This window comes from Hydra vulgaris, chromosome 15, assembly GCF_038396675.1.
Source record: "Hydra vulgaris chromosome 15, alternate assembly HydraT2T_AEP".
In the NCBI taxonomy this organism is placed as follows: domain Eukaryota; kingdom Metazoa; phylum Cnidaria; class Hydrozoa; order Anthoathecata; family Hydridae; genus Hydra; species Hydra vulgaris.
Window position 1 is genome coordinate 27,320,001 of NC_088934.1, and position 15,618 is coordinate 27,335,618.

General features: G+C 27.3%; 1 protein-coding gene across 6 annotated transcripts in view; it reads left to right on the plus strand.

Annotated features, from left to right (window-relative positions):
* The window catches only part of LOC136092485 (multiple epidermal growth factor-like domains protein 10), a 75,650-nt gene that overhangs the window by 29,206 nt on the left and 30,826 nt on the right, over positions 1-15,618 (plus strand). For 5 of the 6 annotated variants that reach the window (XR_010644408.1, XR_010644409.1, XM_065820807.1 and 2 more), the window contains exons 2-3: positions 9,293-9,556; positions 9,749-12,654. Coding sequence is in view for 4 of the 6 variants with exons in the window: in XM_065820807.1 (XP_065676879.1) it covers positions 9,293-9,556; positions 9,749-12,654 (3,170 nt within the window). In the remaining 2 variants the exon portion in view is untranslated. Of the gene's footprint in view, positions 1-8,684; positions 8,870-9,292; positions 9,557-9,748; positions 12,655-15,618 lie in introns of all 6 variants that reach the window. The other variant, XM_065820810.1, reaches the window with a different exon arrangement.

Below are 15,618 nucleotides of genomic sequence, written 5' to 3' on the forward strand. Positions count from 1 at the left end.
TTTAATAAAAAAAAAAAAAAACAAATCAATACAGAAGCCCTCTCATTTGGGCTCTCGATTCTTCCTGCAAGGATCCGCTTCTTTAAATCGCTTTTTCATTTAGATTATAAAGTACCTTTACAAAAGTGGCAAGCTTGAAGAAAAAAAAATTGTCAAAGAAGCGACAAAGAAAATTCAAACATCTTTCAAAGAAAAGTTAGGGCTTTAAGTAGATATACTTTAAGCAGGGTTCCGAAACACCAATGACGGCAATACGTCAAGAAGATTTTAATTGAACCCGGAATTATCTTCACAAATCACTGGCGTTAACTTGAATTTAATAAAACGTTTACACGTTATTCTTGAAGTCATTTCAAGTGGATACAAAATTGATGCTTTTAAATTCGACGCTTTTGCTCATGAAACTGCGAAAATGTATATCAATCTGTATGTATCGTATCCCATGTCTCTAACTATGCATAAAGTTTTGATGCATGGCGCAGAATTAATAACTCATGCAATCCATCCTATTGGCCAGATTTCTGAGGAGGCAGCTGAAGCCAGAAACAAACAATTTCGGCAGCAAAGACAAAATTTTAGTTGAAAGTTTTCCCGTATCACTTGCAATACAGGCAAATTAAATAGACTGCTATTGAGTTTAGACCCATACATAAGTAGTTCAAGGTCAAAATGGCATTAAAAAACATTGCCTTTTTTAAAAGAGGCAATGAATATGATCATCTCAGAATGAAGCATTATTGCAAAATATAGAAAAAAGAGCCCTTAATTTAGCCTTTGTTTGTTCATTCCAACCAATAACTTGAAAAAGATATTAGACGATACCCATGCTTGCTTCGATTCGAAAGAAAACTGTTAAAACTTTAAATGAAAAAAACTCCTCCATAAAATATACTATTGAACTTGAAAACGGAAAAAAACAAATAAACTTTTTTGATATATCTATTACAAAATACAATAAACGGATTTTATGAATTTCAAATTCACCGTTAGGATGCAATAACCAATGTTCAAATAGCAAATTGCAAAACAAATCTGTTCCCAAAAACACCTCTCACAAGAAGTTGATTTCTTCATAGATACATTCTTAGAAAACGGCTATAAAAAAAGTAATCTTATTAAAATAACTAAAAACTATTTGACCGCGTTTCAAAAAATACTACATCTAAGCAATTAGATAAGTAGTTTGTTAAACTACCTTGAATATCTATTATTGGCTCTAAATTCCGAAGAGAATAAAATATCAGAGTTATGTTTACTTCACCTCCCAATTTAAATAACATACTATGCAACAACGAAACAAGACTACCGCCGTACTCGAACCTGGGTGTTTACGAGCTTAAATGCTCATGTGGAAGTATATATATATTGATGAGACCAAAAAGAAAATCATTTCAAGAAGTGCGGAACACCGAAGAGCTTGTAAAAATCAAAAATAGTCGAGTTCAGGAGCCACGGAACATCATGAACACACCATGGTACTTTTGATTTGCTGAATCCTAAAACCTTGGCAGTCATTCCGGAATACAGGATAAAAAAAGTTAGAGAATCCTTGAAGATAGATAAAGCGAGAATTCGACACGAGATAGGTATTGGGCGAACTGTTCTAAATAGAGATGACAGGAATAATGCGAAAGCAAAAACTTGGGGACCAATTTAACAAAAATTTAACTAACTTCTATATTATATTATTTGATTGGTTTTTATATTTTACTCTTTTTAATGTCTTCTTTTTTTTAAACTGTTGGTTTTATGTTATTTTGTAACGTTTTTTTTATTACCTGATGATGCTGACCTTAATAGGTCAGTGAAGTATCGTTTAAATGTTATAATACCAAAATATATTTAAAAAAGAGTAATACGCAGCCTTTTTAATTAAAATCAATTTATATATTTAAATTTATAGATGGTTATAATAAAGAAAAAAACGTTTAATTATAAAAATACGAGGTTACGATGTTACGTCTCATTAGGTCAAATCTTTATGTATAGTTACGTAGTATGCTACGTCTTGGTTACGTAAAAATAACGGACATTTTGCACAAACGCTACGTTATAATGTCACGTATCGTTACGTTATAATGTTACGTTTCTTTACGTTGCAATGTTAGCTATCTTTATGTACAAAGTACGTCTCGGTTACGTAAAAAAAACCCAGGCATTAAGCACGTAATGTCACGAATCTCGTTTACGTTACGGAAGATACTACTAACAAAAGATCTACTATAAAATAATAATAATAATAACAACAATAATAATAATAATAATAATAATAATAAAAACAACTAATCACTGTAATAATTCAAGTATAAATGAGTACAACAACTAACTTATTGGACTTACTTATACTTAACTTATTACATGGATTGATTAAACCGAAATTTATATTTATATTTATATATATTTATATTTATATATGTTATGAAAAATCACTGAAGAAGAGTGCCACCAGTATTTTAAAATTTTCTTTGTTAATTACTTTTATTGAATGAGTGTAATACATTTGCAATTCTTCGGTTACGTAACTCTAACCCTTAATAATGGATAATAAAAAAACTCGATAATAATCCTTGGTGATGTAACGTAAGTTAAACATATGGTGTCAAAAAAAACAGTTTATTTTCCTTAGCCGGTTACCTCTGATAAGTTTTTATATATTTTTTAAATTTGTATAAAATTCTCAACATCTTTTGAAAGTTTCTAGTACAAACCGATTTAATGATTCGCTGAAACCTGACCTAGAAGTTGAAGCAATTTTTTTACCTTGTTTTCCGTGTAACGTAAGTTAAGTGGCATTTTCTGTAATAAGTTCGCCATCTTTTGACCTGACTCAAAACTTTTTTTACAAAATAGCTAAAAGTTTAAATAGTTTAATTTACAGTTTAAATAGGCAAATACTTATAAAGTTGTTGTGCATGTAACGTAAGTTAAAAATGGAATTGCCCTCGTGCACAATGTTGAGAGTTTCATTTATTTATTAGTGCTTTACTTCTGTTGATCCTATTGAAAACATAGCTGGTTGTTAACATTAAAAGTTAAGTATAAATCTACTACTGACGACGTTGATAAAAAATAAGTAATTTCTTAACTTTGAAATAAAGTTTAAGAGTTCAATCGGGTATATTCTATGTAAACATCTGTTTTATTTATTATTATTTCAATTTATTTTCATTTTTTAGGTTAACAATAATATTAAAAATAATAAAAATTTAATAATAATAATAAGTTTATTAATAAAAATAATAAAGTCATTAATAACAATAATAAATAATACTAATAAAATTATTAACAATAATATTAAAAATAATAAAAATTTAATAATAATAATAAGTTTATTAATAAAAATAATAAAGTCATTAATAACAATAATAAATAATACTAATAAAATTATTAACAATAATAATAATAAAAATTAATAATAATAATAAAAATACTTAAAAAAAAAAAGTAAATAAAATTTGTTTAACAATTTCTTGAGTTAACAATTATGATGTTGATAAGACATATAACGCTTGCTAGTATTTGGTTATTCTCTCTAACTGGACGGCAACACGCAGGAAGATACTCATATCTATGACTTTATTTAGTATCAAAGATTAAATGTCAGGTCATTTTTCTGAATCCTAAGGGATAGCTAATTACTATAAAACCATATGTCACACACTGGATTGCATGGCTTCAATTATTCAAACTTTCCTTTGAAAAACGTTGTAGTTTTATACTGTCTTAAATTTTTTTGAATTTTGTGTTTTCTTACTACTGTTAAAAATCACACACATTAAATAATTAATAAAATGTCTACTAATTAAAGACCCTATTACTATAAGTGCTTAAGTCACAAAATACTAATTTTGAGATAAACGAGTTTGAATATTCGAACTAACCTTGAAATCAGGCAAAGCATCCCAATACATTTCTAATAACCACTTTATCTTTACATTTTATAATGAATAAACCTGGTTATTTTAAAGTCTTAAACTCTCATCTTTTAGAAAATGTGCAATTTCTTTTTAGAACTTAAGTACTTTTGTCCTTTTACTAGATTTGGGTACTTTTTGCACCAAAAAAAAACAATGAACTAATGTAATTTTTCCACATATATTATTACTATAAAGAAATAAGTTTTTTCTATGTCTTCAATGTCACTCGTGCCTCCATGAATATAACCATAAAAAGTAAATCCTTTTGGAAGAATGACATGTGTTAAAAGTTTACAAATATCATGAAATTTGGCAGTTTTGGCAAGCAAAATATTTACGTTCTATTTAAAAGTTTTTTTACCTCATTTGAAAGTTTTTCTGACTTCAGAACATAGTTCTGTCATTAAAATTCGACTTGGTGGTAGCTTGCCTCATTCAAATTTTGCTCCTCTGAAATCACTATTTCCAGTTACTAGTTATATCAAAGGATCATAATCTCTTTTAAAGTCAAGTACTTTACCAACTGGGGTTTAATAATGTTGTCTATAAGAGGATGTTCCACATGCACAACATTAAATTGTTTGCTGGTAGCTGTATTCTTTGCAAGTGATACCTGTGAAGGTAAAATTACCCTGTCTTTTTTTCTTCTACTTTATTTAATGCGCTCGAAATTCCGATTATAAGGCATTCGGCTATGTCCTGGAAAGAGATACTTTACATAAGCTTGTGTTATAGAGACATTCTTATTTACTAATCTTTGTAGGAAGGCAAAGATGCAACGGTTTTTATGCTGAGAAAAACAGTTATCCAGGTATCATTCTGTGAAAAATAGTTAGTCAAAACTTAGCAAAGATCACTGCAGTGTCTTTGCTTAGTTTTGCAAATCCAAATTTAATATTAAATTTGAGTCAGAGATGAATGCAGGCATTTTTTGTGATTGTTTTTTAATCGGCTGTAGTGACTTTCACGTGCAGGATGATGTGATCATAAATACAATCTCTAACTTTTTTATCAATTTTTTTATGGTTTTTTGTGTTTGTCTGGCCATCTTTAATTCGAACAGTAGAGTTAAGAACCTTTATTTTTAAGTCTAGACTCCTTTACCCCGTGCATAGCAAGAAATGCTGTTTTGCAAACGGAAACATTTTGCTCCATTGCAGTGTTTGAATAGAAGAAGCTGCTTCGTTCTTTGCCATTTGTTTTTCTAGGCCTTCGTTGAGTTCTATCGACTGGGATTACATTTTTGCAACCCAGTAAATACATATTTTTGTGCGTCATGATCTTTAAGAGCAGAAAATGCAGAAAATGTTCTTTGTCAATATCTGTGAATTTAGTAAGACATCTACAACGACATTTATTTATTGCAGGTTTCCTTGATGGTCTAAGCTTTTTATCATAAGATAAAAGAGCTTCTGAAATAAAATAATCCTAATATTTATTATCCATGTTTTAGTTGTTGTCATTTTATGATACATAAAACTTTACATGCAATTACATAAGATATAGATATTTTTTACTAATAATATACTTGCTCAGTTCATTAAAAATATTGGGCTCACTTTTTGTAGAATGAAATAAACAAATTTATATGGTATATATATTATACAAACTTGTTTGGTGAATTAATATATAATATATAATTCATTCATATACATATACATGTATATATATTTTCTATATAATGATTTATCTCTATCTGATAATAATTTACCATTAAAAAACCACCAACGACCCCAACGAGCAGTGAAAAATGAAAAAATGACTCCTAAAATTATAAATTTATTCAAAATAAAGCTATCAGTGTTACAAATATCTCTATTACTCAAAGGTCCTTTAGTGGAATCCGATTTATAAAAATTTACAAGGAAATTGATCATCCATGAACAGTTTTATGATAAAGAATACAGCAATGATTCCTTAGTAAAAGATAAATCTAATCGGGATATGTTCACATCGAATGCTCTTTTATCAAGCATTGTAAAACAAATAAATAACTTAGTTCCTGGTGAAATGAAAGTAAAATATAATATTACAAAAAAGGAATGTGATGCCTTAGAGAAACTAAAGAGTAACAACAAAATAATCATTAAATCTGCGGATAAAGGAGGCTGTATAGTTTTGATGGATGCAGATTTCTATAGAGATAAACCTGTGTACCAAGACCATTTATTAACTGAAACACATAAAAAAGTTGATAGTGACACAGATGAAGTATGTTTTAAGAAACTTAAAAATTACCTGTATAAACTTAAAGAATGTTTAGCAAAAAAAGAAATTACTTTTCTCAAACACTATGAATGGAAAACTAGCAATTTTTATGTTACCAAAAATTCACAAATCTAATGCAATAGAAAATTTTATGAAAGAATCTAATAAAAAATATACTGATTGTTTATGCCACGATGATCTAAGTGAAAGACCAATAGTTGGAGGTTCTTATTTGCCTAACCAGCGCCTTAGTGAACTCGTTGAAAAAATTTTATCACCTCTTGTACCAAAATTAACAACATATATCAAAGATAATTGGTATTTCATTAGAGTACTACCTAATAATATGGAGTACCAAATACTTCTTTATACAGTGTTGATATTTCTAACCTTTATACTCATTTATCACGCATTTCTCATGAAGTAGGTTTAGAAGCAATTAACTTTTGGATAAGTAAATTACGTGATGATATACCTATCAGTTTTTCGGAAGCTTTTATTTTAGAAACCGTGAACTTATTTTAAAGAACAATAATTTTACTTTCAATAATGAGTTTTTCAACCAACTAATCGGAACTGCTATGGGAACACAAGTGGCTCCACTATATACTTGTTTAGTAGTAGGATATCTTGAAGAAGTGAAATTATTTCCTAAAGTTTTACGAAATTTCTTTAATAAAATTGAATGCGAGAATATTCAAAACAATTTCAAAAGATACATAAATGATGGTATTGTCACTTTATTAAAATCAATTGATATTAAATTGCTGTTAAAGTGTCTCAATTCTTTACACCCCAATATCAAATATACAGAAGAACAATCCAAAATGTCATATACGAAAACCACAAAGTACCAATTTTTAAACTTTTTAGACATAACAGTTATTCTACATTGTAATAACATTATTGAGACATAAATTTTTTAAAAATCGACAAATTTCAATGACTATCTAAATTACAATAGCCGTCACCATAAACAAAAAAAGGAAAATATACCTTTTACATTAGCTAAACGGATCATTTGTTTTGTATCTGATCCAATCAAAAATGGAAATCAGACTTCAACAACTAAAACAATTTTTAGTTTAATGCAATTACTCAGTTAAAATCATTAATAATGGAATTTTTAAAGCTCGACTGCAGGGATCAGCACCTCAAAAAAGAGAAAAGAACAAAATTATACCGTTGTAACTACATTTTGCAAATATTAATTTTAAAAATTTGTCAACTACTCTACATGGAATTTTGAAACTATCTGTTTTAGACAATAAATTAAAATCAGTTTTTGAAAATACTTCTATTGTTCTATCACAGCGCCAACCAAAAAATATTTTAAGACACATAAGTACATAAAGTTTAATGAGAAACCAGTTTTTATTAACGATGAATGCAAGGTTTTAAAATGCATGTCAAAACGTTGTAAATTATGTACTATGTATCTTCAGTTTGTTAACTATTTTACCACATCATCTGGTAAAGTATGGTACATTAAAACTTCAATATCATGTAATTCAAAAAGTATTATTTATTTTCTATCATGTAATGGATGTGATGGAAAAACAATATACATTGGTAAAACTAATAACCTAAGGTTAAGAACAAATCTACACATATACACGAGCGGAATAGGTATTGGTTCAGATAAATTTGATCAGCATGTTTTCAATTGTCATAAAAATAAACTTTTTTTAAAATTATTTCCAATGTTAAAACTCTCAAATGAGAATTTACTTCTTATTTATGAAGCTCGCCTACATAAACAGGGACATGATAAAATGAACATATAAACAGGAAGTAAATATTTTCACATTACTTTTAAAATTTCCTTTCCAACAAGAATCAAGTTATGCTATAAGTTTGGTAACAATAGTCTTTATATAAGTTTTAATTACTTCCTTTTTAAACTTTTTATAGGAAGTTCAATATAAGGAGCTTTTTATAGTTGTGTAAATCTTATACACAACTGATGATTTTATATGACAGGCCTTCTGTGTTAGAAAACAGTTTATTTTTGAAATATTTGTCAAAATTTAACTAATAAATATATTTTACTCATCTTAGTTTGATAAGATTTTCTTTTGTTACCTGGAACATTTACTCATATTTGTTAGAAAATTTTTTGACTAAACACCTTACCTCTGACTTTAGCCAGCCTAATGTCCTTTCTTTTCCATTTTGATAGTGTTAGCCTTCTTTTTCAGGCTTTGGATTAAATTTTGGCTAACGTAGTTTTCGCTTTGTCCGCCATTTTTTTAACGTTATAAACTTATCCTAAATACCATTTATCCAATACACAGGGTTTAACCGTATTAGAAAAAAAAACCAATTCGTTTAATGTAGTCAATATGTGACTTAAGTTCTTTTAGCACTAAGGTCTTATAAATTTACTTTAGGCAAAAAATTTTTAAAAAATGTTTTAAAAAATTAAAGAAAAATTTAAAAAGATTTTTTTTTTTTAACTTTAAAGAAATTACTTTTAGCACTTTAGCACTTAGGTCTTAAAAATTAAAACAATTAAAACCAATTATTGGTTTTAATAGTTTTAATTTTTATTTTTAGAATGTTACACCAAACTTTGTTGCTGAACTACTATCAGTTTTAAAAATCCTGACAGCGTAAACTGACGACGTAAAATTTGACGGCGTAAACTGACGACGTAAATTTTGAAGTAAACTAATGTGACCCATGCTTTATACAGAATCCAGATTGTGACACAACATTAAAGATATGCTTTGGCCTCAAAGGTAAATGTAAAAGTGCTTTCCAAACTCAAGAATACATAACTAAAAATAGTATAGACTTTGCATTAGATGATAAAAATAAGTTATTTGTTCAGGGGCACTGCAATCAATTATGGACAAATTTGATAGGTGCAATTTGTAAACTAGTTTTTAAATTTTTTATACCTCATCAATAATTTTTACTAGGTGTTTTGTTGTACACCTTTATTTTCTTTGTTTTACATTTTATTTTGTCAAATTTAACATGATAATATATTTTGGATACTATTTAAAGTAAACCAATATTGTGGATTAAACACTGTATACCTAAAAAGTTTTGTAAAATGATATATTAATCAGAATTTTCTTATTACTGTAAAGCAACAGACCAATTAGTTAAATAAAAATACTTAATAGTTAAGTAAATTGTTTTTTTTTTTTTTTAAGAATGTTGCACCAAACGTATTTGTTGAACTGCAATTATTCAGTTTTAAAAATCCTAACGGCTTAGATTTTAAAGGAAAAAATTGTGACTCATGGTTAACACAGAATCAAGATTGTGACACAAATTTGAGGATATGCTTTGGTCTTAAAGATAAATGTGAAATTTTTTTCCAAACTAAAGAATACAAAGATATGAATAGTATAAACTTTACATCAGAAGATGATAAAAATAAAATATTTGTTCACGAGTTTATAGAACCATACAAAGTAAGTAAATTATTTTTAACATCATTTTTGAATATAAACATAGTGTAATTTTGAAAATTAATTTTAAATAGGTATATTTTCATTTAGTGGTAGTAAAAAAAAAGGTGATAAGATTAAGTCAAGCAATTAGGAAAAAATAAAATTTTAATGTGTTTCTTAACATTTCATTTCATTAAAAAATTACAAACTTAGGAAAAAGTCTTCATAAATATTGAAGCAAATGACCAAGACAGTCTAAATATTGATTTAATTGATGAATTTGTTCATGAAGTAAACATAAAGGCGTCATTAAATAAAAAAGAAGCAAACTTTATTGATTTCTCTACAAGTGGCAAATATTTTAAATTTAGTAAGTCAACAATTCAATACGGTCTTAAAATATATTGTTCCATGAATTACTTTGAGAAGGACTGCAATAAGTATTGTAAAGAAAGTAAAAATTATATATGTAATAACTCGACTGGGGAAAAAGAATGTTCTTCTGATTATTATGGTAAAAACTGTACATCATTTTGCTCAGCTAACAATAAAACATCAAAATATATTTGCAATAAAATAACTGGTGAAAAACTATGTTTTGATAACTATTATGGAGAAAACTGCACTGTTTACTGCAACACAAATAATAATAGTGCAAATTATATATGTAATAATTCGACAGGGCAAAAAGAATGTTTTTCTGATTTTTATGGTAAAAACTGTACAACATTTTGCTCTGCTAACAATAAAACATCAAAATATATTTGCAATAAAAAAACTGGAGAAAAACTATGTTTCGATAACTATTATGGAGAAAACTGCTCTGTTTACTGCAACACAAATAATAATAGTGCAAATTATATATGTAATAATTCGACTGGGGAAAAAGAATGTTTTTCTGATTTTTATGGTAAAAACTGTTCAACATTTTGCTCAGCTAACAATAAAACATCAAAATATATTTGCAATAAAAAAACTGGAGAAAAACTATGTTTCGATAACTATTATGGAGAAAACTGCTCTGTTTACTGCATCACAAATAATAATAGTGCAAATTATATATGTAATAACTTGACTGGGGAAAAAGAATGTTTTTCTGATTTTTATGGTAAAAACTGTACAACATTTTGCTCAGCTAACAATAAAACATCAAAATATATTTGCAATAAAAAAACTGGTAAAAAACTATGTTTCGATAACTATTATGGAGAAAACTGCTCTGTTTACTGCAACACAAATAATAATAGTGCAAATTATATATGTAATAATTCGACTGGGGAAAAAGAATGTTTTTCTGATTTTTATGGTAAAAACTGTTCAACATTTTGCTCAGCTAACAATATAACATCAAAATATATTTGCAATAAAATAACTGGTGAAAAACTATGTTTCAATAACTATTATGGAGAAAACTGCTCTGTTTACTGCAACACAAATTATAATAGTGCAAATTATATATGTAATAATTCGACTGGGGAAAAAGAATGTTTTTCTGATTTTTATGGTAAAAACTGTTCAACATTTTGCTCAGCTAACAATAAAACATCAAAATATATTTGCAATAAAAAAACTGGAGAAAAACTATGTTTCGATAACTATTATGGAGAAAACTGCTCTGTTTACTGCATCACAAATAATAATAGTGCAAATTATATATGTAATAATTTGACTGGGGAAAAAGAATGTTTTTCTGATTTTTATGGTAAAAACTGTACATCATTTTGCTCAGCTAACAATAAAACATCAAAATATATTTGCAATAAAATAACTGGTGAAACACTATGTTTCGATAACTATTATGGAGAAAACTGTTCTGTTTACTGCAACACAAATAATAATAGTGCAAATTATATATGTAATAATTCGACTGGGGAAAAAGAATGTTTTTCTGATTTTTATGGTAAAAACTGTTCAACATTTTGCTCAGCTAACAATAAAACATCAAAATATATTTGCAATAAAATAACTGGTGAAAAATTATGTTTCGATAACTATTATGGAGAAAACTGCTCTGTTTACTGCAACACAAATGATAATAGTGCAAATTATATATGTAATAATTCGACTGGGGAAAAAGAATGCTCTTCTGATTTTTATGGTAAAAACTGTTCAACATTTTGCTCAGCTAACAATAAAACATCAAAATATATTTGCAATGAAATAACTGGTGAAAAACTATGTTTCGATAACTATTATGGTGAAAACTGCTCTGTTTACTGCAACACAAAAAATTATAGTGCAAATTATATATGTAATAATTCGACTGGGGAAAAAGAATGTTTTTCTGATTTTTATGGTAAAAACTGTTTAACATTTTGCTCAGCTTACAATAAAACATCAAAATATATTTGCAATGAAATAACTGGTGAAAAACTATGTTTCGATAACTATTATGGTGAAAACTGCTCTGTTTACTGCAACACAAATAATAATAGTGCAAATTATATATGTAATAACTTGACTGGGGAAAAAGAATGTTTTTTTGATTTTTATGGTAAAAACTGTTCAACATTTTGCTCAGCTAACAATATAACATCAAAATATATTTGCAATAAAATAACTGGTGAAAAACTATGTTTCGATAACTATTATGGAGAAAACTGCTCTGTTTACTGCAACACAAATAATAATAGTGCAAATTATATATGTAATAATTCGACTGGGGAAAAAGAATGTTTTTCTGATTTTTATGGTCAAAACTGTACAACATTTTGCTCAGCTAACAATAAAACATCAAAATATATTTGCAATGAAATAACTGGTGAAAAACTATGTTTCGATAACTATTATGGAGAAAACTGCTCTGTTTACTGCAACATATTTATTGGTTTTAATAACTTTACAGGAAATTTTACATGCGATAAAGTTACAGGAAGAAAGTTATGTTTTTCTCATTACTATGGAGAGAATTGCACAACTTATTGCCATAATAGTAGTAAACGATTTTATTGTAATAAATTCACTGGTCAAAAACATTGTTATAAGGGATGGTCTGGTGCATACTGTGAAGTTTATGATAAAGTTTTATTCTTTAAATCTGTTAGTGGTTGGATTACAATGATGTTTGTTCTACTTGTATTTCTCTTTAGTTTCGGAATTTTTCTGTTTAATAACTTGAGGTGTTTTTTTTTTTTTTTTTGTTATTTTAGTTTGTTTTAATCTTTATCATTGTTATCTTTTTGGTTTAATACAAATTAATAATTATTTTTATGTTACTTTTTTTATAATATAGTTATGTTAAAGTCAAGTATATAAAATATTTTAGTTAATCGAATGACCTTAGGTAAACATTTTTAGCAACAACATAATTTTAAACTTGCTTAGCAGATTTTATATAAATATTTTTCTAATTTTTTTTTTTCAGAAAAAAATTTAAATTTAAAATATTTATTAAAATAGGTGGCATTTAAATTCGTCTATGATTTGGAAGATAAAAATAACTGTAGAGCGCAAATGTAAAAATGGAAAAAGTTTGATTTTTTCTGATTTAAACCTTTAAACAAAAAAAAATTTTTAAACATTTTTTATATAGGTATAAAAATATCAATGTACATATTTTTATGAACTTGAAATTTGCAATTGATTGTGCAACTTTTGATTTAAAATATTTTTTTTATTATGCAATTAGGTGTAATAACAACTATCATTATTTAAAAAAAATATTTTTTTTTTCGATTTTATAAAGATGGATTTCTACTTAACAAGAAATTTTCCGCGGATTGGAAAGGAAAAGAAAATCAATTTTTATATTGTATGATAGGATAATTTTCTTTTCCATAATGTTCCGCGGAAAATTTCATGCAAATAGAAATCCGCCTTGTGATTCTATTCAAAACTTTTTATTGTTGGCAAAGCCTATTTAATCAAATATAATTTCATTTATCTCGTTGTAATTTATCGTAAAACATTCTGGGATGTTAAGCCCGATCTCGGAAATTTTAAAACATCAAGTAGCGAATTGTTCTTTTTGTATCTAAAACAGTTTTGATCTTAATTACAATGTCATTATTCGTTGCTGCTATAAACTGTAAAAGTAAGAGTGGAAACTACTATTTCATATTTTTGTTTTCCTAAAGACAAAAAAAGGCAAGCTCATTAATATATTTTATATGATACCTTTTTTTTTTATAAAAAATTTATAAAACTATCATTGTAGTATTTTAAAACATATTCTTTTATTGTATAATTTTTAGATGTAACAACTGGGTCATTAACTGTCGTAGGAAAGATAAACACAAAAAAGATTTTGTATTTGAAACAAATACTTTTATTTTTGCAGCAATCATTTTCATAATACAATGTATTTTCATAGTCATAAGAAATAGATAGTGTGGTCACTCGGGCCGTATTATGTGATTTTTCTAATGTTTGTTAAAAGCACTTGAAAACTGTCGAACGGCCAGGAACAGAGTGCACAAAGTATGGAAACGGACAAAGAGTTCAATGGTGAATTTGATATTGAAACATTATTTTTTCTTTGGAGAATAATTTTCGTATAGCAGACGAAAATTTTAATAAAGATCTAAACATCTTGTTGTTAGAGTTGTCTAGTGAACCTGTTGAAAGCGCATTTCCTCTAAGCGCATTTTCTCTTATTTGCTCTAAAAAGTGCATATCTCAAAAAGATCTTACAAGGAATACAAATTCAAAACATCAAAGTGTTCCAATGGATTTAACATTGCAAAATCCTAAACAACCAATTCTTCTCAGCAAATTTAAAAGTCTTCTTGATAAAAGCATTACTACCTTGATTGACAACAAATGCGATCCTGATTTGTATAGAAACTAGTTAAGAATTAATCATGCAATGCTATTAGAAAATTCACAACAAACCCTCTCTCTATTAGAGGTAACAATAGCTTGTTTTAAAGATATTGGCAATGCAGAAAAGTTTTATTCTCAATTTTACAAAGATGTTAATTTTGATAGGGGAATTTTCATTAACAGTCTGACTATAAAAGCAACTAGACTTCTTGGCTAAGAACTATGCAATCATGTTTTAGCATTTCTGAAAAACTCATTTTAAAATAATTATTTTGTCTTACGAAAAATTTGTCGATGCTAAAAATCGAGGTGCTTTGTGGAAAGTATATTTTCCAGTTTTAGAAATCTTTACAAAAGATTAGCTTCTCTTTCGCAAACAACCAATAGTTTTGTAAAAAAGTTGATTCAGAACTAATTGTAACAGAAATTTAAAAAAAAAAAACAGTTTTGGTATGGCACGCATATCTGAACTAAGGGTCTGCGTCTGAAAACGGTACAAGACGAAACGAAATGAAGCAATGAAAATTATTGTTTTGATAAAACCGTTACAAAATGAAACAATTTTTATCTTTTCTCGCAAAATACGGTACAAAAAGAAATACAATTTTCTTGTTTCGTGATAAATACGGGAAAAATTGACAGTAAGCTCACGTTTTGAAAAAACAGGTACAAAACGAAATAAGGTTAAATTTTTCCAAAATGAAACGGTTAAAAACGAAACAAACAAACAAGAAATGAGTTTTACGAGAAATACTATTATTTTTACGACAGATAGGGCTAGCATAAAATAAAAAAGTAATTTACTTTTATATAGTACCAATTTACGCACACATTTTCAATTTTTACGAGAAATTAGTTTTATTTAGACTATTATATTTCACGATAAATTTAAATTTTCACGATAAAAAGAAAAACATTTTTATATCAATATTTTTTTAGTATCACTTTCGGATAATTCTTACGGAGTTTCCATTGTTTTTCTTTCAATTCCTGAAAAAGTTGGTGTTGATGGTAAAGAAGAAGAGCATAATGGTGTTGATAAAACGTTTTTTGTTTTGAGCGATAAGTATTTTTGCTTTTTTGAAAAAACTGCTTTGGGTATAGGATTCTTGGGAAGTGTTCTGAATGGAGTTAATGCTGGGGGGTCAAATGCTTCTTTAGCATTGTTTATAATTTTCAAGGTCATGTGATGATAGACAAGATCATAATTGACTTTAATGAAAATAAATTGTTTTGCTGTCTGAGTGGAAAGACTGTGTCTTTTAGCATTTAAAATTCCACCACTGGCTCTGAACACTCTCTCGCTACAGCTTCATGCA